General features: G+C 49.0%; 1 protein-coding gene across 1 annotated transcript in view; it reads right to left on the bottom strand.

Moving 5' to 3' along the window:
* The window catches only part of LOC115657541 (protein eva-1 homolog C-like), a 58,251-nt gene that overhangs the window by 6,785 nt on the left and 25,810 nt on the right, over positions 1–25,656 (bottom strand). The window contains exons 3-5 of the mRNA XM_030575525.1: positions 2,984–3,107; positions 2,168–2,320; positions 1,192–1,335 (exon numbers count right to left, since the gene is read on the bottom strand). Of these exons, the coding sequence (XP_030431385.1) occupies positions 1,192–1,335; positions 2,168–2,320; positions 2,984–3,107 (421 nt within the window). The remainder of the gene's footprint in view (positions 1–1,191; positions 1,336–2,167; positions 2,321–2,983; positions 3,108–25,656) is intronic.

Raw genomic sequence — 25,656 nt, 5'->3', positions numbered from 1 at the left:
GGGGATGAAGACTTCCCCCCAGCCCTCTCTTTGCTAGCAGCAGTGAGTTCTGGGGGAGGGGCCCCTCACTTTCCCCCCCAACCCCGGTAGCACACTCACCTTCACCACTGTCACTGCACGTGCTCCTAGCACCCCTCTTAGTTCCAAGTAGCTCCCTTGCCTCCCTGGTGGTGGGTGCTGCAGGGGGGCTGCCATCACATGTGTGCCTCCTCCTGTGCTGCTGCCCCTTACTGTAGCCTCACTGAGGGTGACCCTTGCCCAGTGTGGGGCAGGAGCAGTGACTGCAGGAGGAGAAGTGGGGAGGCTGTGCTGGTGGAGGGTCCCACCGGAAAAGGGAAGGGTTTGAGGGGGAAGGGCAAGGTAAGGGCAGCCTGCGCTGCCACTAGTAATTGAGGGGCACTAGGACCCTGTGTCAGCAGTTGATGCTGGGAGCAGAGCAGAACCGAGGCAGCGTGGAGCTGCAGGAGAGAGGCAGGGATGCTTCTGGGTGCCGGGGGACACTCAGGGGAAATGCAGGGGAGGGGGCAGAAGGCTGAAATGCTGTAAAAAATTGGGGGGGTACCACTTTTTGGAGCTCCCAAATCTTGGCACCCTAGGCGACTGCCTAGTTTGCCTAGTGGTTGCACTGGCCCTGGAGCCATGGGGGGAGAGGCAGCTTGCATAGTACCTACCCATACCCTGGCTGGATGGATGTTAATCTTGCTCTCATGTACCCTAAGATCCTTACGATTTGCTACTTACAGAGAAAGACAAAAATATTTCATCTAATGGGGAGCTTTGAGGATTCACCTTCTGCTAGTATCTGTGCATCCTGAAGCTTCTCATCTCCCCACTCCCCACCCACATGCATGTGGTTAAAGCTCCTTGCCACAAGAGGAGGACACAGCAACAGCTGCTCAGCATCTGTCCTGTTTCTCAGGGCCTCAGCTTTGTAGCTGTTTCTATAATTCTCAGCCTGCTGCTGACGGAATGTACAAGCATCTCTCAAGGAGACACATGGCACCACTCTCATCTAAACTGACCCTTCCTGGCAGCCTCAACAGCTATGCTATTGGCTTGCTAGGCCGACAGGTGCTCTTAGTCCTCAAAATGCCCCCGCTCTCCAGGATCCATGTTGTACATGGTAAAGCACTTGCTGGAGTCCTTCCAGCCCCTCCCCAGTGCAGTGTCAGGGTGACTGGGGACTCTTACCACATGTATAGGAGACCCTCAGCTGTTTCTTCACGCCAGGGAAGCAGGGGTCACCAAAGGTGGCCTTGTTAGCCAAGACGGTGCAGTTCTCCTTCCTGTGACACTTCCGAGAGACTCTCCTCAAGGCATCAGGAGCTAAGCACTCTGGAAACATAGACCAGGTGGTCATCAGGCTGTGGCCCCTGCATTCTCAGTAGCAGGGAGAAAAGCTTCTAGAAACCATGTAGCTCAAAGCCATACTTGGTTTGTAATGTCCCATTCAAATGCACACATAGGAGTGTATATGAATGAGCCCATAGCAGTGACCTAATCAGGATCGCATGTCTCCCTGCCCACTGCGCAGGGAGCTGGCTGTGAAGGAAGGGTGTATGTATTGTGTCCATGTGCATACTCCCTCAGCCCATATGGCAGCGAGCTGGCTGAGAGACTGCATACCCCAGTCTCCATGCAGCAATCAGCTGGCTGTGTGTGAGTACAGTTCTGTGCCTGGGTGGCAGTCACCTATCCCCAGCAATATGGGGTCTTGACTGGGAGCGTGTATGTCTTGATGCCCACACAGCAGTGATATGGCTGTGCCCAATGTAACGTCTCTGACAGCGTAATGACTTATTAAGAACATAAGAACGGCCATACTAGGTCAGACCAATGGTTAGTCTAGCCCAGTATCCTGTCTTCCAACAGTGGACAATGCCATGTGCTTCATAGGGAATGAACAGAACAGGGCAGTTAGCAAGTGATCCATCCCCTGTCCATGCCTAGCTTCCAAACAAAGCCTAGGGATACCCAAAACATGGAGCTGCATCCCTGCCCATCTTGGCTAATAGCCATTGATGGACCTATCCTCCAGGAACTTATCTAGCTCTTTTTTTACCCAATTACACTTTTGGCCTCCACAACATACCCTGGCAATGAGTTCCAGATTCTTCAATGTGAAAGGGGCCCCGCCATATTTCTAGTTCACAGCTTGCCAACATACCTGCATTAAGTCCAGTCCTGGTCGCAGAGTCACACTCTGGTTTGCCACGCATGGATCTGCCGTAGCTTGCGGAGTAAATTGCTAGGACAGATTTAGCCCTGCACTGCAGCCTCAGGTTGTCATTCTCACACACGGTCTTAATGCGGTGGTTAGCTGGGAAACATTACACAGTATTCTGTTGCATCATTATAAGCTAGGCCTTTACCATTTCGAAAGTCAGAAAGCACATTTGATGCAGCCCTCTCTGAAGTGGCAGCTCTGAGCTCCTCCCATTTGGCCTAAAAGCATCCCTTCCCAATCAGTGCATAAAACACCTAACAAGAAGAAACCAAGAGACTGAGCAATTCCCTTCACAGTTCTCTCTGCAACCAGCTGGTGAATGCACTAGCTATTTGTTAGCATTTGTTTAAACGATTTGGCAGATATTTTTCATCCTATGGGATTCTGGAAACTGTTTGCTTTGACTATTTATCTGTGTCACCTAAATCACATGGCATAGTTTAGGCTCCTTAATAGAGACCATTGTCTTCCTGTGTGATTGCACAGCACATTGTCCAATAGGGCCTGATCTGGACTGAGGCCTTGGAATGCTACTGCACAACAAGCAAAAAAATTATGATCTCCCTCTCTCTCCAGGAGAAGGATGATCTGTTCAGGACACAGGTGGGGTTAATTGACAATGGATTGACGAAGAGAATGAATCCCCTTTTTGCCTCTGGTACATTTATAGTGTTGACTGCACAAATAGTCTATGGAAAAAACAGAAAGGATGCTTAACACCCTCCTTTGCACTTTAAAGCCATTCGCAGAGCTCACCTGGTCTGCACTTGTATGAAACTATCAGGTACTTGTGTGTCCCGGGACACGGGTCCGGCCCGAACACTGGGCTATGCACAGAGAACTGGCACCAGCGCTGGTCCTGGCACTCATCCAGAAGTTTCTGTGGAGGGGTGGGGGCAGAAGGGGAAACAGATATGAATTTAACATTAGAAATCCTGAGGTCACATTGGCATCCCCTCAAACACCTCTATAATAACAGAGCCAGGCAAACTGCAGGTAGCCCTGTTAACAGTGACCTGCTGCTGCTACTCCCAAGCTCTAGGTTGCTAGCAAAGCATCAGACTGCAACAACCATGCAAGTGCTGACTTCAGTAGCTGACCATTTCCTCCATAAGAACCTTTCAAACCATTTTAAAAACGGCCAAGCCAGCAATCTCCTCTTGAATCTCTTAAAGAGAAAACCCTACGCTGAAATATCATTCTAGTTCAAATGTTCCCACTGACTCCCCTCCATTTTGGGGCGGTTTAATATATTGTCCTGGTGGCTGCCACATTTGAAATAGGCCAGCCTGACTTCTCTCTGTCTTCACTTCATCTCAGGATGTACAGCCACATCTCCTGGGAATGACACAAATCATGGTGTTTACAACCTTCCCATATTTGTATCATTAGCCCTCCTCCTTAGTTTAGCTCTTTGAACCTTTCCTCAAATCCCCTTTCACTTCTCTCCCTGCCCCTTCTTCGGCATTACTATGATTTGTGATGCTCAGGGTTGGCCATACTGCCCTGTGATGGGCAGTGTGACCACAGATCTTGGCATAAAGCTAAACCAAGGGAGACACACATGACACCCAATGCACACAGGGGTAAAGAGTGGTGTGGTCCTGACTGACAAGGTCACTTCTAAGAAATCCTGCAGGCCCAGTCTGGTTTCAGGGCCCTCTACTGAGCACAGAGCTCCTCTCCCCCACACTGCTGCTCCCTGCTAAATTCTGAGCCTGTCATTGATCCAGGAAGGGCCAGCCCAGCCACTCTCACAGCAGGAAGAAGATGTAAAGAGACAGGAAACTATTTTTAATGTACTTAACTCCAGGTGACCTCCTTGGCTGCTCTCTTGCTGGGCCTCTCCCTCCACGGTGCATCTATTCTCCCGGTGATCCCTATCTAAGGATACCCTTCCTCTTCACACCACCACCTGATAGTATGGCTTTGGCCATGGGGTAGGAGCAGACAGCTGCAACTCCTATCTGTAAAGTGGACTAGACTATCACCCCTAGATCTCTTTTAGGATTACTGACTTCACTCTCCCATTGAGTATCTACCCTTCAGATCATCTTTCCACAGAGATACGGGCCTGGATTATTCCAAATTTAATCTAATGTGGTTATTTTCTGCCCATATAGTAAAACCACTGGACAAGGTCTCACCTGGAATACTGCATACACCTCTAGTCACCCCTAGAGGGATAGCTCAGTGGTTTGAGTATTGGCCTGCTAAACCCAGGGTTGTGAACTCAGCCCTTGAGGGGGCCATTTAAGGATTGGGGGTAAAAGTCTATTGGGGGTTGGACTAGATGGCTGCCCAAAGTCCCTTCTAACTCTGATACTCTATGATTCAGGAAAGATGCCTTCAAACTAGAACCAGTGCTGAGAAGGACTACAAGGATGATCAGGGGAAGGAAGGGCTGATTTCATGCAAGGAGGCAGGAAGAGCTGTACTAAACCAACATGGGGAGCTAGCTGTGCTCTGTTAAACCCATCACAAGCAAAACACCAGCAAGGGAGGAAAGCTATAGAAGCAAAAGGACAATGGTGGGCCAAGGACAAATGGGAATTGTCATTACTATGAAGGGAACAGCTCTCCTGTGTATAATACTATAAAATCCCTCATGGCCAGAGACACCAAAATCCTTTTACCTGTAAAGGGTTAAGAAGCTCAGGAAACCTGTCTAACACCTGACCCAAAGGACCAATAAGGGGACAAGATACTTTCAAATCTTGGTGGGGGGAAGTCTTTTGTTTGTGCTCTTTGTTTTGGGGGTTGTTCGCTCTTGGGACTAAGAGGGACCAGACATCAATCCAGGCTCTCCAAATCTTTCTGAACCAGTCTCTCATAACAGCCAGGCAAGGTGTGTTAGTCTTAATTTTGTTTTCTCAACTTGTAAATGTTCCTTTTTGCTGGGAGGATTTTACCTGTTTGCTGTAACTTTGAACCTAAGTCTAGAGGGGGTTCCTCTGGGCTATATGAATCTGATTACTCTGTAAAGTATTTTCCATCCTGATTTTACAGAGATGTTTTTTATCTTTCTTTCTTTAATTAAAAGCTTTATTTTTAAGAACCTGATTGGTTTTTCCTTGTTTTAAGATCCAAGGGGATTGGATCTGGACTCACCAGGAATTGGTCGGGGAAAGGAGGAGGGATGGTTAAATTCTCCTTGTGCTAAGATCCAAGGGTTGGATTGGTGTTCACCAGGAACTTGGTGAAAAATCCTCTCAAGGCTACCCAGGGAGGGGAAAGTTTTGGGGGGAAAGAGGGTGTTCCAGACACTGAGGAATCTGGATGGTGGCAGTGAACCCAGATCGAAGCTGGTAGTTAAGTAAGAAGTGTTTATGCAGGTCCCCACATCTGTACCCTAAAGTTCAGAGTAGGGGAGGAACCTTGACAGGAATAAACTATCCATGAATAAATCTAGGTTGGAAATTGGAAGAAGGCTTCTAACCATCACAGGAGGGAGGTTCTGGAAGAGCCTCCCAACAGAAGCAGTGGGGGCAACAACCAAACTGGGATTAAGAAGGTTTTTGATAAATTTATGGCTGGATTACATGGTAGGAGTTACCAGCAACAGCAAGGGACCCAGGAGCTCCCTTCCAGTCCTGCTTCATTGATCCAGTCCTTTCGGACTATTTCTCTGCCCTCACAATCACAGTGTTATACCAATAGCCTCTACCCTCCAGAGGTCATTAGGCTTTGGTTAAACAAAAGTAGAACTGCTCTCTATAGAGCCAGCTGTGTGCACAGCAATGTTTACAATACCTGAGGCTTCTTTACCTTATTCCCCCTTTTGCAATTCTCCACCAAAATGTTATACCAATAGAATAAAAACCAGCAGGATCTTATTAAGAGGGATAAGGCAAAGATGCCACATTCATTGTAAATATAATAATAAAGCAAAAGATAAAAGTAAACAATGTTATTTGACTACTTATTCCTATTACTACTTATTCCTTATACACACACATATATATTCTGTGATGGGGCAAGGCCAGATGGCTACAGTAAAGTACTGAGGAACAGTTATGTTAGACCCAGGCTAAAGAAATCCCTAGGAACATGGTAACCAAATGGCAGTTGCTCCAGGTTAATCAAGGCACCTGGGGCCAATTAAGATCTTTCTAGAAGGCAATGGAGATAGCTACATTGATTAGAACACCTGCAGCCAATCAAAGCAGGCTAATCATGGCACCTGGGTTTAAAAAGGAGCTCACTCCAGTCAGCCAGAGGAGAGGAAGCGCATGTGAGGAGCTGGGAGCAAGAGGCGCAAGGAGCTGAGTCTGAGAGGCTGTGCTACTGAAGGATTGAGGGATTATCAGACAATCAAGCATTATCAGACACCAGGAGGAAGGTCCTGTGGTGAGGATAAAGAAGGTGTTTGGAGGAGGCCATGGGGAAGTAGCCCAGGGAGTTGTAGCTGCCATGCAGCTGTTACAGGAGGCACTATAGACAGCTGCAATCCACAGGGCCCTGGGCTGGAACCCGGAGTAGAGGGCAGGCCCGGGTTCCCCCCAAACCTCCCAACTCCTGATCAGACACAGGAGGAGTTGACCCAGACTGTGGGTTCCACCAGAGGGGAAGATCACTGAGGTGAGCAAATCCGCTAATAAGCGCAGGACCCACCAAGGTAAAGGAGAAACTTTGTCACAACTGCTGTCAGCAGTGGGATTTTTTGTGTGCACAGCACGGCGGAAGAAGGAGAGTGATTTAAAAAAAAAAAGAGGTTTAATTTTTTTTTTTGTCACCACAATGGATGACATAGTTCGGGCACTGATACCAGCCACGGTGGCCCAGCAGGAGGCTACCCGTGTCCAGGCAGCCTCCCAGCAAGAAGCAGTGCGGCTGCAGCAAGAAACTAATCACCTGCTGATGGACCAAGCTGCTCAAGATCGAGCTATGTTGGAGGAACTGGTAAACCAGGTAAAGACCCTTACAGAACTGAACCGTGGCCATGATGGGACGCAGCTCATACGGGCTAGCCATTGGCTGCAGAAAATGACGTGGGAGGATGATGTAGAGGCATACTTTCTGGCCTTTGAGAGGACAGCCCTACGAGAGGCCTGGCCTTGAGATCAGTGATCTGGCATCCTTGCCCCATTCCTGTGTGGGGAGGCCCAGAAGTCCTACCATGATCTGCCTGATGAGGCTGCAGAAGACTACTCCCAGCTGAAGACAGAGATCCTGGCCAGATCTGGAGTAATGACCGCAGTGAGGGCCCAGCGGTATCATGAGTGGAGGTACCAGGAAGACAAAACCCCACGGTCCCAATTGTATGACCTCATCCATCTCGCACAAAAGTGGTTGCAAACAGAGTCCCGGAATCCGGAAGAGATACTAGAGGTTCTGGTCATGACCGGTACATGAGGGCACTGCCACCAGATCTCCGCAAATGGGTAGGCCAGAACGATCCGTCCACCTATGATGAGATGATCACACTGGTAGAAAGACGCATGACAGCCAGCGAATTGACCCAACTACTCAAGGAAAGCCCCTTTTGTAGCAAACACCCAACCCCAGCCATGGAAGGTGGGACAGCCAAACCCCTGGGGAGTCCTAGGTGGAGGAAGAGGCGGGCTGAAAACCAGCAGAGACTCCAGAAGGAAGGGATTGGCCTGAGCAGGGGGAACCCTGGGACTAAACCCCCTAGCCCACATGATAGGAGAATAATTAGAAACAATTATAGATGTTATGCATGTGAGGAGTGGGGACACATAGCAGCACAGTGTCCCAGCACCAAGGAGCCTATGCAATGCAACTTGGGGGACTGGGAGGTCCCATGCACCCTTATCCATCTTGCGGGCATCGCATTAGCCCTGCATAACTACACCAGGCCGGCAAAGATAAATGGAGCAGAGACTACAGCACTTGTGGACTCGGGGAGTGCTATCACCCTTATATTGGGTAAGCTGGTAAAAAGTAGCTAGCTGCTGCAAGCCAAACATGTAGCAGTGACGTGTGTGCATGGGGCCATGAGCCATTACCCCACCATCCCAATGGAGACAGAGGTTCAGGGGAACCCCATTAAGGTGACAGTGGGCGTAGTTCCTAAACTCCCATATCCTGTAGTTATTGGGAGGGACTATCCAGGGTTTGATAAGTTACTCCCCCTGGAGAGGCTGGAGGGAGGTGGAGACCCTGTTGGCAGTGACTCATCACTGGGGGAATGTCAACCCCCAAAGTTTTCTGAGTTTTCTCAGGATCTATTCTCAGCTCCCCAAAAGGCCTGGAAGACAAAAAAAAGAAAGGAAGGCTGCGAAGGCTTTGGGAACCCGGATTCTGACCCAAGGCCAGAAGACCGTGCTAGTAGGCAGATGGACATGAGCAGCCATCAGAGAAACTACCAACATGGAAGGTGAGCTGGAGGCTGGCCCCAGCCGTGATGGCGACGAGCCGTTGGAAGAAGCAGAAGCCGGCCCGTGGGAGCTTAGGCAGGTTAGTCCTGGGAGAGAGACTTTCGGACAGGACCAGGCAGAGGACCCTAGATATGATAACGTCAGGAAAGAGGTGGCTGAGATAGATTGGATACCAGTGGAGGGGAAGGTCCGGGGTCCAGGACCCTACTTTATAATGAAGAAAGATCTCCTGTACCGTGTGGTGCAAATGCAGGACCAGGAGATACATCAACTTCTGGTGCCACGAAAACATCAAAAAGCCATATTGAACCTCGCCCACAGTCACCTGTTTGGAGGACACTTAGGGGTAGAGAAAACCCAGGCCAGGATCCTGTGGAGGTTCTTCTGGCTAGGAGTACATGAAGATGTCAGGCGATACTGCACCTCTTGTCCAGAGTGTCAGCTACATAGCCCTCACCTACACTTACGGGCCCCTTTGATACCTCTTCCAATAATAGAGGTACCATTTGAATGCATGGCCATGAATCTGATTGGGCCTCTAAAGAAGACAGCTCAGGGCCACCAACATGTGCTGGTTGTATTAGACTATGCAACCCGATACCCAGAAGCCATCCCCCTACGCAACACAGCTTCCAAGACAATAGCTAAGGAGCTAGTACAGATCTTTTCCCGGGTTGGGCTACCCAAGGAGATACTGACTGATCAAGGGACTCCTTTCGTATCCAAGTTGATGAAAAATCTCTGTTCATTGCTCCATGTACAAGCCCTACGGACCTCTATATACCACCCACAAACAGATGGTCTTGTAGAAAGGTTCAATAGGACCCTCAAGGCCATGATCAGGAAAGTGGTGAGCCAGGATGGGAAAGACTGGGATACCCTATTGCCTTACCTCATGTTCGCCATTTGGGAAGTTCCACAAGCCTCCACAGGTTTCTCTCCATTCGAACTACTATATGGGCGCCACCCCCGAGGCATATTGGATATAGCCAGAGAAGCCTGGGAAGAGGAGCCAAATCCCAGAAAAAACATAGTCAATCATGTACTACAGATGAGGGATGGGATAGCCCAAGTTACACCCATTGTACAGGAATACTTGGAGAAAGCACAGGAGACTTAACGGACCCATTATAACCACCAAGCAAAGCTTCGACAGTTCCAAGTAGGGGATCGAGTAATGGTCCTGGTGCCCACAGCAGAAAGCAAGCTGTTGGCCCAGTAGCAGGGACCCTATGAAGTGATTGAAGTCATGGGAGAGGTAAACTATAAGGTGTGGCTGCCAGGCCGCAGGAAACCAGAGCAAATTTACCACATCAGTCTTCTAAAACCTTGGCATGATCGAGAGGCATGCTTAGTCACCCAGGAGACCCTTCTCCAGGAGGATAACTTACATGAGCAAGTGAAGATATCACCCGACTTGACGCCAATCCAAAAAATTGAGGCCGCCGACATGATTAATCGCAACCGAGATGTGTTCTCTACAAAACCGGGGAGGACGACTGAGACCTATCACCATATCCGCACGATCCCTGGTGCCAAGGTAACACTGAGACCCTACCGAATCCCAGCAGCCAAAAGAGAAGAAATCAAGGCTGAAGTAAAGAAAATGTTAGAATTAGGCATTATTGAAGAATCCTACAGTCAGTGGTGCAGTCCAATTATTCCAGTGCCCAAACCTGATGGTACCACGAGATTCTGTAATGACTTTCGCCGACTGAATGAAGTATCCCAAATTGATGCATACCCCATACCAAGCATCAACGAACTGGTTGACCGACTGGGTAGTGCCCGATTCTTGACTACACTGGATCTGAGAAAAGGGTATTGGCAGATTCCCCTGATCAAAGAAGCTAAAGAAAAGACAGCGTTCTCCACACCAGACGGGCTATTCCAGTACACTGTCCTCCCTTTTGGGTTACATGGGGCCCCAGCCACATTCCAACGCCTCAAGGATAAGCTGCTGCGCCCCTATACTAGTTATGCAGCTGCATACCTAGATGATGTCATCATCCATACTCCAGACTGAGGAACGCACTTGGAGAAAATTGAGGCAGTGCTACGCACCTTAAGGAGAGCTGGCCTCACCGCTAATCCTGCTAAATGTGCCATAGGACTAGCAGAGGCTAGGTACCTGGGATATATTGTAGGAAGGGGTATAGTGAAGCCCCAAACTAATAAGCTAGAGGCGATTCAAAACTGGCCCAGCCGACCTGAAAGAAGCAGGTCCATGCATTCCTAGGCATGGTAGGCTACTACCGACGTTTTATTCCCCACTTCTCCAGTATGGCAAGTCCTCTAACGGACTTGGTGAAGGCCCGAGGTCCAGATGTGGTGAAGTGGACCGACGCAGCAAAGGGGACATTTTTAGATCATCGGACAGCCCTCTGTAATGACCCCATACTCATAGCCCCGGACTTCACCAAGGAATTTATTTTACAGATAGATGCTTCTGAGGTGGGGTTGGGGGCGGTTCTGTCACAAATGATTGGAGAAGAAGAACACCCCATCCTCTACCTAAGCAGAAAGCTGCTCCCAAGAGAAGAATGCAGTAGTCGAGAGAGAATGCCTTGCTGTCAAATGGGCCATGGAGACACTACGTTATTACCTCTTAGGCCGGCATTTTACTCTTGTGACAGACCATGCACCCCTCCAGTGGATGCAGAGAAATAAGGAAAAGAATGCAAGGGTCACCAGGTGGCTCTTATCCCTCCAATCATTCCAGTTCCGCATACGGCACAGGGCTGGATGCCACCAAGGCAATGCTGATGGTCTTTCACGAGCACACTGCCTAGCGTCCCAAGTTGCCCAACCCTAGTGTTGAGCAGAGGGGAGGGTATATGTGATGGGGCAAGGCCAGATGGCTACAGTAAAGTACTGAGGAACAGGTATGTTAGCCCCAGGCTAAAGAAATCCCTAGGACCATGGTAACCAAATGGCAGTTGCTCCAGGTTAATCAAGGCACCTGGGGCCAATTAAGATCTTTCTAGAAGGCAATGGAGATAGCTACATTGATTAGAACACCTGCAGCCAATCAAAGCAGGCTAATCATGGCAACTGGGTTTAAAAAGGAGCTCACTCCAGTCAGCCAGAGGAGACCAAGTGCTTGTGAGGAGCTGGGAGCAAGAGGCGCAAGGAGCTGAGATTGAGAGGCTGTGCTACTGAAGGATTGTGGAATTATCAGACAATCAAGCATTATCAGACACCAAGAGGAAGTTCCTGTGGTGAGGATAAAGAAGGTGTTTGGAGGAGTCCATGGGGAAGTAGCCTAGGGAGTTGTAGCTGTTATGCAGCTGTTACAGGAGGCACTATAGACAACTGCAATCCACAGGGCCTTGGGCTGGAACCCGGAGAAGAGGACAGGCCCGGGTTCCCCCCAAACCTCCCAACTCCTGATCAGACACAGGAGGAGTTGACCCAGACTGTGGGTTCCACCAGAGAGGAAGATCTCTGAGGTGAACAAATCCGCCAATAAGTGCAGGACCCACCAAGATAAAGGAGGAACTTTGTCACAATTCATTCATTCAAGTTCTGTATAAGTGTTATAGTTACCAGCCTAGAAGTTGCTCATGCCAAGTTACTGGCCAGGTATCTTGGTCATGAGGATGGAGCCGAGTCTGTGTCAGATGCACCTGATGCTCCTGGAGGTTGGCAGCAGAACCAGAGACTCAAGTCCTCAGTCTTTAGAGTCCATTCTTATAGGAATTAATTCCTATGTTAGCCTATGGGAGCTGTTTCATCCTGCTGTTGCTGACTCAATCAGCAGATGGCACATTCCTGGTGGCTCCACACTCTCCAAAGTTTGTGTTTCTCATCCTTCCAGGTGTTGGGGTGGATCCCAGTTTACTCTCCGGAGGTTGCCTGGTGGTCCACTTGACACTTTCGTCGGCCAATGGATACTCCCTTTCTAGGCTGGCACCTCCCCAACCGTTCATGTACATCAAGCATTCAACAACATACACTCCATATCTTAACCATATTTTAATTTACTGTCTCCACCACTTTCGGAGTGTGTGCTAATTCATTTGAGACTCCCAGCCCTTTAATCACAGAGGGTTGGGGTCTGTTCCTAGGAGCCATTGCTGTTACAATGAAGTGAAAGTCACTTAACATCTTATAGCGTTTGTTTACATTGTATCAATTACAGCTTAAGGCTCACAGCATGGGTGGTAGCATAGTGTTCACTTCAAGAATTCTGTATTAACACTTACAGATCCTCATGTACAATGAGGGGTTAGTACTGAACTTAGTCATGAAACCACAGCCGAAAGGCACATGTGCAGGAAAAGAGGCCTTAGAGTTCCAGACACTCCAAAATTTATAAGAGTTGCTGTTTCACTTCTGGGCCATATCTGACTCTCTGTGTCTCCTCTACTGCAGTGCCCATGCAGACTCTTTCAAGTGTCCATTGTTTCTAAAACCAGTGCTGGCAAGAGTCTACACTATATATGACAGTAGAAAAGTGCAACATGAAATACAAGGCCTCTGACAGGACTCCACTGTCTGAGGGCTGGGTTTCCAATCAGGTCATTCTGATCTGGTGTTATATTTGCCCTGCATCTTTCAAAGCAGACTCCACTTGTTTCAGTGTGACCCCACACACCAAGACAAGGCATTTGCCAAAGCCTGGTCTTTATGACTAGCCCAAAAAGCAGGCAGCCTGTGAAATCCAGGATGCTTAGTAGAGGTGATGAGACGCAAAGGTAGACTAGGAAATGAGAGTGGTTAGCTACTGCCCTGCCTGCAGGGAATACATCACATCTCTTTATGTGAGACAGAGGCATGTATATCTATCATTCTCTATAGAGATAGAAAGATAGTCATGTACCTTTATTTGCTATTTTTCTCACTGTCTCTGATACTATGGGATAGTATTAAAATGGAAAAAAGTCAATGATGGTTATGAAGGAGATTAGAGAGATACAAAGGCAGATAGTAAACAGTCAGGATGAAAGTTTTAGAGTTCACTTAAATAGCTGAAAGCTAAGAAATAAAAATGGTGACATAAGATGACAAAGCGCCAGGTTTAATTTTTAAAACAAATTTTACTTAACATTTTCTACTGATGCCCAGGCAAATTTCTGTCTATGCAGAGCCCTTCCCTTCTATGGTGACACTGAATACACGATGTCAAGTAACACACAGACTGAAACAATGTTAATGGCAGCTTTTGCCTTTTGGCTCCGCTCTCCCGGCCGGAGCCCCGCAGCCCCGCTCCCCAGGCCAAGGGTGGCAAGTCCCGCAACCCTGTAGCCTTGCTTTCCCGGACGGATTCCCGCAACCCCGCGGTCGCGCTCCTCCGGCCGAGTGTGGCAAGTTCCGCAGTCCTGCTCCCCAGGCCAGAGCTCCACAACCCAGCGGCCCCCTCTCTCAATCGGATCCCTGCAATCCCGCGGTCTCGCTCCCCAGGTTGAGCGTGGCAAGTCCCGTGGCCCCGCTACCCCGGGCAGAGCCCCGCACCTCCCTCCTTTGGCTGGAGCCCCACAACCCCGCGGCCCTAGACTCCGGCCCGAGAGTGGCAAGTGCGGCTGCACCGCTCCTGCGGCCCCGCTACCACCACCGGAGCGCAGAAGTCCGAAGTACCGCCCGGAGAGTACATGCTCCACGAATCGGGCTCCACCCTGGCTAAAGCCAGCCCTGCGAGGGCCTCATATCTGATCCAGTCTGCCAGTCTCTAAATTCCTGTACTTGTCCTTCTCATAGAAAGAGAACTGAAAGATCATTATAATGGTCTCCCAATTACCATCATGGTTTCTTCTTTGCCGTGGGAAAGACAGTCTGCTTGGGCTTGGTGCATGTCAGTTAAGCAGCCACAGAATTTCTACAACAGCTCTTCCAGGGCCAGTTTAGCCAGTGCGGGGCCTGTCATAGTATAATTCCCAAATCTGGACCTTAGCGTCCAGGATATGGGTACTAGCATAAAGTCCTCTATGCTTAATTACCAGCTTAGATTCTGTAGCGCTGCTACCAATCAGGAATTTCTAGGGCCTGATACCCTCTGGTCCCCCCAAAACCTTCCCTGAGGACCCCAAGACCCAGATTTCTTGAGTCTCACAACAAAGGGGAATAAGCCATTTCCCTTCCCCCCTCCTTTCTTCATCCCTGGTTACACTAGGAGACCACCGTGATTCAAATCCTTGAATCACCACTTCCCCTCCCTTCTTCCCCGGAGAGAGATACACAGATAAACGCCGAGAGCAGGTTTTTCTTCCCTCCTCCCTTTCCTTTCTCCCACCAATTCCCTGGTGAGTACAGACTCCCTTCCCTGGAGTCTTACAAAAGATAACCAAAAAAAATCAATTAGATTCTAAAAAAAAGAGAGAAATTTTAATAAAGAAGGAAAAACATAAAAACTGTCTCTGTAATCAAGATGGTAAATATACAGGGTTTTTCTAGCTTATAGACAATAGAAAGAAGCTTTCTCCAGCAGAAACACAATTTAAGCTACTTCCAGCAAGTACACATATGCAAATAAGAAAAACAAATTAAAAGACTATAACCGCCTTTTTTCTTATTCACAATTCCGAATAGATAAGAGACTGTAGCAGGGAGATTGGCAGAAACCTGGTTGCACCTCTAGTCCCGTCCAGGAGCCAGAGAGAACAAAGCCAAACCCAAAACCCACAAACAAAGGCTTTCCTCCACACGAGATTTGAAAATATCTTGTCTCCTGATTGGTCCTCTGGTCAGGTGTTGCAGGTCACTGTTTGTTAACCCTTTACAGGTGAAAGAGATATTAACCCTTAGCTATCTGTTTATGACACGCCCCCCAAATCGCAGACAGTGGGGAACCTCACTGGCGGTGATTTCTTCCTATAACTTTAGAATAAACAGATTAATACAACACATACACCTTTACATATACTACTAAGTAAGTAAACTACAAGACTTTCTACATTCTACAAGGACAAATTTCAACTAGTGGATTCTGGGAAACTTTCATGAGAGAGTGCATCAGCTACTTTGTTAGAAGCTCCTGAAATGTGTTGAATTTCAAAATCAAAATCTTGGAAAGCTAAACTTTTAACCTTTTTATTACCGATCTTGGCACAAAAAGCGGGAATGTGCTAATAAAATTCATGGATGACACAAAGCTGGGGGGTATTGCTAACATGGAGAAGGACTGGGATATTACACAGGAAGATCTGGACGACCTTGTAAACTGGAGTAATAGTAATAGGATGAAATTTAATAGTGAAAAGTGCAAGGTCATGCACTTAGGGATTAATAATAAGAACTTTAGATATAGATTGGGGACACATCAGTTGGAAGCAACAGAGGAGGAAAAGGACCTTGGGGTATTGGTAGATCACAGGATGACTATGATCCGCCAATGTGATATGGCCATTAAAAAACCTAATGCGGTTTTAGGATGCACTAGGCGAGGTATTTCCAGCAAAGATAAGGAGGTGTTAGTACCGTTATATAAGGCGCTGGTGAGATCCCACCTGGAATACTGTGTGTAGTTCTTGTCTCCCATGTTTAAGAAGGATGAATTCAAACTGGAACAGGTTCAGAGACGGGCTACTAGGATGATCCGAGGAATGGAAAACCTGTCATATGAAAGGAGACCCAAAGAGCTTGGCTTGTTTAGTCTAGCCAAAAGAAGGCTGAGTGGGGATATGCTTGCTCTTTATAAATATATCAGAGGGATTAATATTAGGGAGGGAGAGGAATTATTTAAGCTTAGTACGAATGCAGACACATAACGAATGGGTATAAACTGGACACTAGGAAGTTTAGACTTGAAATTAGACGAAGGTTTCTAACCATTAGAGGAGTGAAGTTCTGGAACAGCCTTCCAAGGGGAGTAGTTGGGGCAAAAGACATATCTGGGTTCAAGATTAAGCTTGATAAGTTTATGGAAGGGATGGTATGATGGGAGAACCTAATTTTGGCAATTGATCTTTGATTATCGCCAGATAAGTATGCCCAGTGGTTGGTGATGGGATGTTGGATGGGATGGGATCTGAGTTACTGCAGAGAATTCTTTCCTGAGTGCTGGCTGGTGAGTCTTGCCCACATGCTCAGGGTTTAGCTGATCGCCATATTTGGGGTCGGGAAGGAATTTTCCTCCGGGGCAGATTGGCAGAGGCCCTGGAGGTTTTTCACCTTCTCCTGCAGCATGGGTCACTTGCTGGTGGATTCTCTGCAGCTTGAGGTCTTCAGACCACAATTTGAAGACTTCAGTAACTCAGGCATAGGTTAGGGGTTTGTTACAGAAGTGGATGGGTAGGGTTCTGTGGCCTGCTTTGTGCAGGGGGTCGGACTAGATGATCACATTGGTCCCTTCTGACCCTAGAATCTATGAATCTATAAACTCCATCGAAGCAGTTTTTTGTTGTTCCCCTTGGCAGTATGAAGCCACTTTAGTGCAGCATGGTCGGTTTGTAGCTGGAACCGCCGTCCCCAAACATATGGGTGTAGCTTTTCCAGGGCGTACACAATGGCGTAGCATTCTTTTTCACTGACTGACTAGTGACTTTCCCTCTCAGACAGTTTCTTGCTGAGAAACACGACAGGATGGAAGTTGTGATCCGGTCCTTCCTGCATGAGAACTGCTCCTATACCATGCTCAGATGCATCTGTGGTTACTAGGAATGGTTTGTCAAAGTCCGGGGCCCTTAGCACAGGGTCAGACATGAGCATCGCCTTAATCTGGGTAAAGGCCTTTTGACACTCATGGGTCCACTTGATTGCATTCGGCTGGGTCTTTTTGGTCAGGTCGGTCAGTGGGGCAGCGATTTGGCTGTAGTGTGGCACAAATCGCCTGTAATACCCGGCCAAGCCTAAGAAGGATTGGACCTGTTTCTTTGACTTTGCGACAGGCCACTTTTGGATAGCATCCACCTTGGCCTGTATGGGGTTTATGGTTCCTCGACCCACCTGGTGTCCCAGGTAAGTCACTCTGTTTTGGCCTATTTGACACTTTTTGGCCTTAACAGTTAGTCCGGCCTGCCTGATGGGCTCAAAGACCTTTTCCAGGTGTTCTAGGTGTTCGGGCCAGGAGTCAGAAAAGATAGCCACATCATCGAGGTAGGCAACTGCATATTTGCCCAGTCCTGCTAGTAGAAAATCAACCAGCCTCTGGAACGTGGCAGGTGCATTTTGCAGCCCGAAAGGAAGTACATTAAATTCATACACCCCCACATGGGTGATGAATGCTGACCTTTCCTTGGCAGGTTCATCTAGCGGTACTTGCCAGTACCCCTTGGTTAAGTCTATTGTAGATATGAATTGGGCACGTCCCAACTTCTCCAATAGCTCATCAGTGCGTGGCATTGGATAGTTGTCTGGACAAGTTACCGCATTTAGCTTACGGTAGTCCATGCAAAAATGTATTTCCCCATCTGGTTTGGGTACCAGAACCACTGGAGATGCCCATGCACTGGTAGATGAGCATATTATACCCATCTGTAGCATGTTCTGGATCTCCCATTCTATAGCAGCTTGGGCATGAGGGGACACCCGGTAGGGTGGGGTTCTAATTGGGTGAGCATTACCTGTGTCAATGGAGTGGTATGCCCGTTCAGTCTGTCCTGGGGTGGCTGAGAACAATGGGGCGAAGCTAGTGCACAGCTCCTTGATTTGTTGCCGCTGTAGATGGTCCAGGGTGGTTGAGAGGTTCACCTCTTCCACGCCACCGTCTTTTTTCCCTTCATAGTAGACACCGTCAGTCCACTCAGTGTCCTCTCCTCCCTGGATTGTAAACTGGCAAACCTGTAAGTCTCTGGAATAAAGGGGCTTGAGAGAATTAACATGATACACTCTGGGCTTTAGGGAGGAATTGGGAAATGCTATGAGGTAGTTAACAGCTCCCAGGAGCTCTTGGACCGTGCATGGCCCTTCCCATGATGCTTCCATCTTATGGGTCTGTTGTGCCTTCAAGACCATAACCTGGTCTCCTACCTTGATGGAATGCTCTCTGGTATGTCTGTCATACCAGGCATTTTGCTCTTCCTGAGCATCCTTTAGGTTTTCTTTAGCAAGGGCTAAAGAGTGTCGGAGGGTGTTTTGTAGGTTGCTTACAAAGTCCAGAATATTGGTCCCTGGAGAAGGCGTAAGCCCCTCCCATTGCTGCTTCACCAACTGTAATGGCCCCTTAACCTCGTGACCATACACAAGTTCAAACAGTGAAAACCCTGAACTGGGATGTGGTACAGCTCTGTAGGCAAAAAGTAACTGCTGCAACACTAGATCCCAGTCATTGGAGTGTTCATTGACGAATTTACTTATCATGGCCCCCAAAGTTCCATTAAACCTTTCCACCAGGCCATTGGTTTGATGGTGGTACAGGGTGGCAACCAAGTGGTTCACCCCATGAGTTTCCCATAGTTTTTTCATGGTCCCTGCCAGGAAATTAGATCCTGAATCTGTAAGGAAGTCGGAGGGCCAACCTACCCTGGCAAAAATGTCTGTTAGGGCCTGGCACACAGCGTTAGCCCTGGTATTGCCTAGAGCTACTGCTTCCGGCCATCGGGTAGCAAAGTCCATGAAAGTCAGTATGTACTGCTTTCCTCTGGGTGTCTATTTTGGGAAAGGACCCAGAATATCCACAGCTACTCGCTGAAATGGGACCTCAATTATGGGAAGTTGCTGGAGAGGGGCCTTGACCTGGTCTTGGGGTTTTCCCACTCTTTGGCACACCTCACAAGACCGGACATACTTGGCAACGTCCTTGCCCATCCCCTCCCAGTGGAAGGACTTCCCCAACCGGTCTTTGGTTCTGTTCACCCCAGCATGGCCACTAGGATGATCATGGGCTAAGCTTAAGAGCTTTTCCCGGTACTTAGCTGGAACCACCAACTGTTTTTGCTGATACCAGTCTTCCTGGTGTCCACCAGAAAGAGTCTCCTTGTATAAGAGTCCTTGTTCTACAACAAACTGGGATTGATTAGAAGAGCTGAGAGGCGGTGGGGTGCTCCGTGCCACTGTCCAAGCTTTCTGAAGGCTGTCATCTGCTTCCTGCTCAGTCTGGAACTGTTTCCTTGAAGCTGGAGACACCAGTTCTTCCTTAGACTGTGGACTTAGGCTTGGTCCCTCTGGAAGTGATGTAGGTGATGGGGTTGTTTCCGTTGCTGGTGAACCGCTTTCCGCTGGTGCACCAGGTGGTATTTCAGGCTCTGGCTGAGCCTCTTGGGTGTGGTTGTCTGCTGCTTTGATCAGTTCAAGCTTGCTGGCGCCTTCTGGCTTTGTGGTTGAAGATGGGTTTGCAATCACTGTCGTCAGTGCTGACAACGGTTCTGGTGCTAGCTGCTTTTCCAGTTCCTGGTCTGGGATGGGAAGCACTGTGGCTGTTTCCGTAGTTGGCATGGGATCTAGGTCCACTACCTCTGACTGGGTCTCTTGTAACACAGACGGGGCCCTTGTGGACGGCTCAGGAACAGGAATGGGTCTGGAAGCTTGCCTGGTTTGCCTACGTGTAACCATTCCCACTCTCTTGGCCCGCTTTACTTGGTTGGCCAAATCTTCCCCCAGTAGCATTGGGATGGAATAATTGTCATAGACTGCAAAAGTCCACATTCCTGACCAGCCTTTGTACTGGACAGGCAGTTCAGCTGCAGGCAAGTCTACAGCTTGTGACATGAAGGGGTAAATTGTCATTTGGGCCTCTGGGTTGATGAATTTGGAGTCTACGAAGGATTGGTGGATAGCTGACACTTGTGCCCCCATGTCTCTCCACGCAGTAACCTTCTTTCCGCCCACTCTCAAATTTTCCCTTCGCTCCAAGGGTATTTGAGAGGCATCTGGGCCTGGGGATCTTTGGTGTGATGGTGGTGTAATGAACTGCACTCGGTTGGGGTTCTTTGGGCAGTTGGTCTTGATATGTCCCAGTTCATTACATTTAAAGCATCGCCCAGCTGACTGGTCACTGGGCCGAGGTGGGTTACTGGAGACTGGTGAGGTGGAAGAATAGGGCGTTCGTGGCTTTCCTTGGGTTGTCGGTGGGGTCTTGTGCTGCCCTCGGTTATAGGGTTTATTGTCGGTGTGCCCCCTGGGGTATTCGCTCCCCTTGACAGTAGCTTGTTTCTTTTCTTCCACTTCCATCCATTTGGCTCCAATCTCCCCCGCCTCGATTACCGTTTTGGGTTTCCGATCTAGGATGTACTCAGGAACACCATCTAAGAACTACTCCATTTGTATCAGGAGGTGCAGCTCATCCAGATTGTTAACCTTTGTTCCTGATATCCAGGCTTCATAATTCTTTGCAATGTGGGTAGGCATGTCGAGGGAATGACACCTCTGGTTTCCATTTTAGGGCTCTGAACCACCGACGGGCATGTTCAGGTGTTATCCCCATTCGGTATCTAGCCTTGGTTTGAAAAAGTTTATAGTCGTTCATTTTCTCCTTAGGCATTTCAGCCGCCACCTCTGCTAAAGGTCCACCGAGCTGTGGTCTCAGCTCTATCATGTACTGGTCTTCAGGGATGCTGTACCCAAGGCAGGCTCTTTCAAAATTTTCTAGAAGGCCTCAGTGTCGTCACCTGCCTTATAGGTGGGAAATTTCTTGGGATGTGGAACCATAATTGGAGAAGTGTTGTTAGAATTGGCTGGGTTCTGTTGCTTAGCCTTTCCTAATTCCAGGGCCTGCTGGTGGGCTTCCCTTTGGAGTTCCAGCTCCCTCCTGTGGGCAGCCTCTCTGTCTTCTTCTTCTCTTTTGTGGGCCGCCTCTCTTTCTCTTTCTCTTAGCTCCATCTCCTTTTGTTTTATTTCTAGTTCTTGTATTTTTTTTCCATATCTTGCTTGTGCTCTGGGTCTTTGATTTGTTCCTCTGCCTCCAATCTCGCTTGCTCCTGTTTCAGGGCATCCTTGGTAGTCATGGTTCCTGCTTTCTTGAGTTGGGGTGCCCTCTGGTGTTTATTGCTTGAACTGCTGTTCCTCTGCTGCCTTCTCTGGTGCTAGCAACAGAGTCTTTCTAACAAGCCTTCCGAATAAAATTAAAACAAAAGAAAAACCTTCATTTGCATGTGTGTTCTGCTGGTGTAGTTGACTCACAGCTGGAGTTCTATTGTCTAACAAAAGACCCCTGTTAAACTTAATGGCCTTTGCCTGAGGCCATATCTATGCACAGCCAGAACGGAGCAAGGAAAAAAAAATCTCTGGCTGTAGTTTTGAAAACCCTCTCTCTGCTACAAGCAGCAGGCAGAGAAAAAGAAATTTTATAATCTTACTGGCTTTTGGATTCTTATCTTTCCCACACGCTGCCACCATGTCATAGTATAATTCCCAAATCTGGACCTTAGTGTCCAGGATATGGGTACTAGCATAAAGTCCTCTAAGCTTAATTATCAGCTTAGATTCTGTAGCGCTGCTACCAATCAGGAATTTCTAGGGCCTGATACCCTCTGGTCCCCCCAAAACCTTCCCTGGGGACCCCAAGACCCAGATTCCTTGAGTCTCACAACAAAGGGGAATAAGCCATTTCCCTTCCCCCCTCCTTTCTTCCTCCCTGGTTACACTAGGAGACCACCGTGATTCAAATCCTTGAATCACCACTCCCCACTCCCTTCTTTCCCAGAGAGAGATACACAGATAAACGCCGAGAGCAGGTTTTTCTTCCCTCCTCCCTTTCCTTTCTCCCACCAATTCCCTGGTGAGTACAGACTCCCTTCCCTGGAGTCTTACAAAAGATAACCAAAATAAATCAATTAGATTCTAAAAAAAAAAGAGGAAAACTTTAACAAAGAAGGAAAAACATAAAAACTGTCTCTGTAATCAAGATGGTAAATATACAGGGTTTTTCTAGCTTATAGACAATAGAAAGAAGCTTTCTCCAGCAGAAACACAATTTAAGCTACTTCCAGCAGGTACACATATGCAAATAAGAAAAACAAATTAAAAGACTATAACCGCCTTTTTTCTTTCTCACAATTCTGAATAGATAAGAGACTGTAGCAGGGAGATTGGCAGAAACCTGGTTGCACCGCAAGGTTGCGAGGCTCCGGCCAGGGGAACGGGACCGCGGGGTTTCGGGACTCTGGCCATGGTAGCGGGGCCATGGGACTTGCCATGCTCTGCCAGGGGAGCCGGACCGCGAGGTCACGGGGCTCCGGCCGGGAGAGCAGGGCCGTGGGACTTGCCATGCTGTGGCTGGGGGAGTGGGACCACGGAGTTGCTGGGCTCTGGCCGATGTAGCGGGACTTGCTGTCCTCCGGCCTGGGTAGCGGGACCGCGGGGTTGGGGGTCTCTGGCAGGGTAGCGGTGCTGCAGGGTTGTGGTGCTCTGGCCGGAGAGGGGGGCTGCGGGGTTACGGGGCTCTGGCCGAGGTAGCGGGGCCATGGGACTTACCGAGCTGCAGCTGGGGGAGTGGGATAGTGGGGTTGCCGGGTGCTGGCTGGAAGAGCGGGGATACGGGGTTGCGGGGCTCCAACCTGGAGAGCGGGGCTACGGGGCTCCTGCCTGGGGAGCGGGGTTTGGGAGCCGGGCCAAAAGGCAAAAGCTGACATTAACATTGTTTCAGTCTGTGTGTTACTTGACATTGTGTATTCAGTGTCACCATAGAAGGGAAGGGCTCTGCATAGACAGAAATTTGCCTGGGCATCAGTAGAAAATGTTAAGTAAAATTTGTTTTAAAAATTAAACCTGGCGTTGGTCATCTTATGTCACCATTTTTATTTCTTAGCTTTCAGCTATTTAAGTGAACTCTAAAACTTTCATCCTGACTGTTTACTATCTGCCTTTGTATCTCTCTAATCTCCTTCATAACCATCATTGACTTTTTTTCCATTTTAATACTATCCCATAGTATCAGAGACAGTGAGAAAAATAGCAAATAAAGGTACATGACTATCTTTCTATCTCTATAGAGAATGATAGATATACATGCCTCTGTCTCACATAGAGAGATGTGATGTATTCCCTGCAGCCGGGGCCTGCTTTAGGAAGCGCGGGGCCCATTTTGAACAATTTTGACGGGCCTCGACAGGGATGACTGAAAAAAAAAACACATGTAAAACAACATGTGGGGCTTGTACTCACTGGATAGTGCTCCGAGTCTTTGGCGGCACTTTGGCAATGGGTTCTTCACTCGCTCCAGGTCCTTGACAGCACTGAAGGACCTGCCACCAAAGACCCAGAGCAAAGGAAGGACCCACCGCCGAAGTGCCGTCGAAGACCCATAGCGAGTGAAGAACCCGCCACTGAAGACCCAGAGCACCGCCTGGTGAGTAAAAATTAAAAAGGCACCTCTAGCCCGGAAGGGATTCTCACTAGGGCCGGGGTCCTCTTAGGCGTGGGGCCCAATTCGGGGGAATTGGTGGAATAGGCTAAAGCCGGCCCTGCTGGCCATAGCCCCGGAACCCCGCAGTCCAGCTCTCCAGGCCAGAACCCCACAAACCCGAGGTCCCGCTCCCCCGGCTGAGTGCGGAAAGTCCCGCTGTCCCACTACCTCAGCTGGAGCCCCGCAACCCCCCAGCCCCGCTCTCCCGGTCAGAGATCTGCAACCCTGTGGCTCCGCTACCCAGCCAGAGCCCCGCAACCCTGCAGTCCCGCTTCCCAGGTTGAGCACAGTAAGTCCCACGGCCTCGCTACCCCGGCCAGAGCCCCGCAACCCCACAGCCCCGGTGTCCCGGCTGGAGCCCCGCAACCCTGCGGTCCCGCTCCCCCTGCCGGAGTGCTGCAAGTCCCGCGACCCCACTACCCCAGCTGGAGCCCTGCAACCCCGCATCCCCACTCCTTCGACCGGAGCCCTGCAACCCCGCAGCCCTGGTCCCCCGACCCGAGAGTGGCAAGTGCGGCTGCCCCGGAGAGTACATGCCCCAAGAATCGGGCGCCGCGCTGGCTAAAGCAGGCCCTGCCCTGGAGACAATCTTGGATCAGTTCAGGGCTAGACCCCAGCAGACAAGCCAGGCATGCAGCAGAGAAGAAGGATGGTTTGGTGATTAGAGCATTTGTCTGGGCTGGGGGAGACCTGGGTTTGATTCCCTCATCTGTTACTGTGGACAAACTCCTTAATCTCTCTGAGCCTTAATTCCTCACCTTGTAAACTGAGATATATAGGCCTGGTCTACACTACGTGTTTAAACCAATTTAACGCTGTACCCGTCCACACTACAAGGCCCTTTATATTGATATAAAGGGCTCTTTAAATCTGTTTCTGTACTCCTCCCCGACAAGAGGAGTAGCGCTAAAATCGGTATTACCATATCGGATTAGGTTTAGTGTGGCCGCAAATCGACAGTATTGGCCTCCACGCAGTATCCCACAGTGTGCCACTGTGACCGCTCTGGACAGCAATCTGAACTCGGATGCAGTGGCCAGGTAAACAGGAAAAGCCCTGTGAAATTTTACTTTTCATTTCCTGTTTGCCCAGCGTGGAGCTCTGATCAGCATGGGTGGCAATGCAGTCCCAAATCCAAAAAGAGCTCCAGCATGGACTGTACGGGAGATACTGAATCTGATTGCTGTATGGGGAGACAAATCTGTTCTATCAAAGCTCCGTTACAGAAGACAAAATGCCAAAGCATTTGAAAAAAAAATCTCCAGGCTAAACAGTGCTGCCTGACAAGCGTAACGAGAAGCCAGAGACTCAAATGGATGCTCATGGAGGGAGGGAGGGAGGGGGTACTGAGGACTCCAGCTATGCCACAGTCCCCAGCAGTCTCCGAAAAGTATTTGCATTCTTGGATGAGCTCCCAATGCCTGTAGGTTCAAACACATTGTCCGGCGTGGTTCAGGGAATAGCTCGTCAATTTACTCCCCCCCCCCCCCGCCCACATGAACGAAAAGGGAAATAAATCATTTCTTGACTTCTTTCAATGTCACCCTATGTTTACTGAATGCTGCTGGTAGATGCGATGCTGCAGCAGTGAAGAGAAGTATCTGCTCCTCTCCCCTCCCCGGTGGCAAACAGTGCAGTAGGATTGGTAACTGTCCTTCTTATCAACCTATGAGTGCTCCTGGCTGTCTTCAGGTGAGGCTGGCTGGGGGCACCTGGGTGAAAATAGGAATGACTCCTGGTCATTCCTAGTAGATGGTACAAAACAGCTGGTAACTGTCTTCATCATAGCAACTGGGGGCTGAGCTTCAATCAGCCCTCTCCCTTTCATGTGAAAAGAAAAGATTTTGTACTGCCTGGACTATCATAGC

This window comes from Gopherus evgoodei, chromosome 9 (assembly GCF_007399415.2).
Source record: "Gopherus evgoodei ecotype Sinaloan lineage chromosome 9, rGopEvg1_v1.p, whole genome shotgun sequence".
Taxonomy (NCBI): domain Eukaryota; kingdom Metazoa; phylum Chordata; order Testudines; family Testudinidae; genus Gopherus; species Gopherus evgoodei.
Note: the sequence above shows the minus strand (reverse complement) of the source record. Positions and strands in the feature narration are given on the sequence as shown.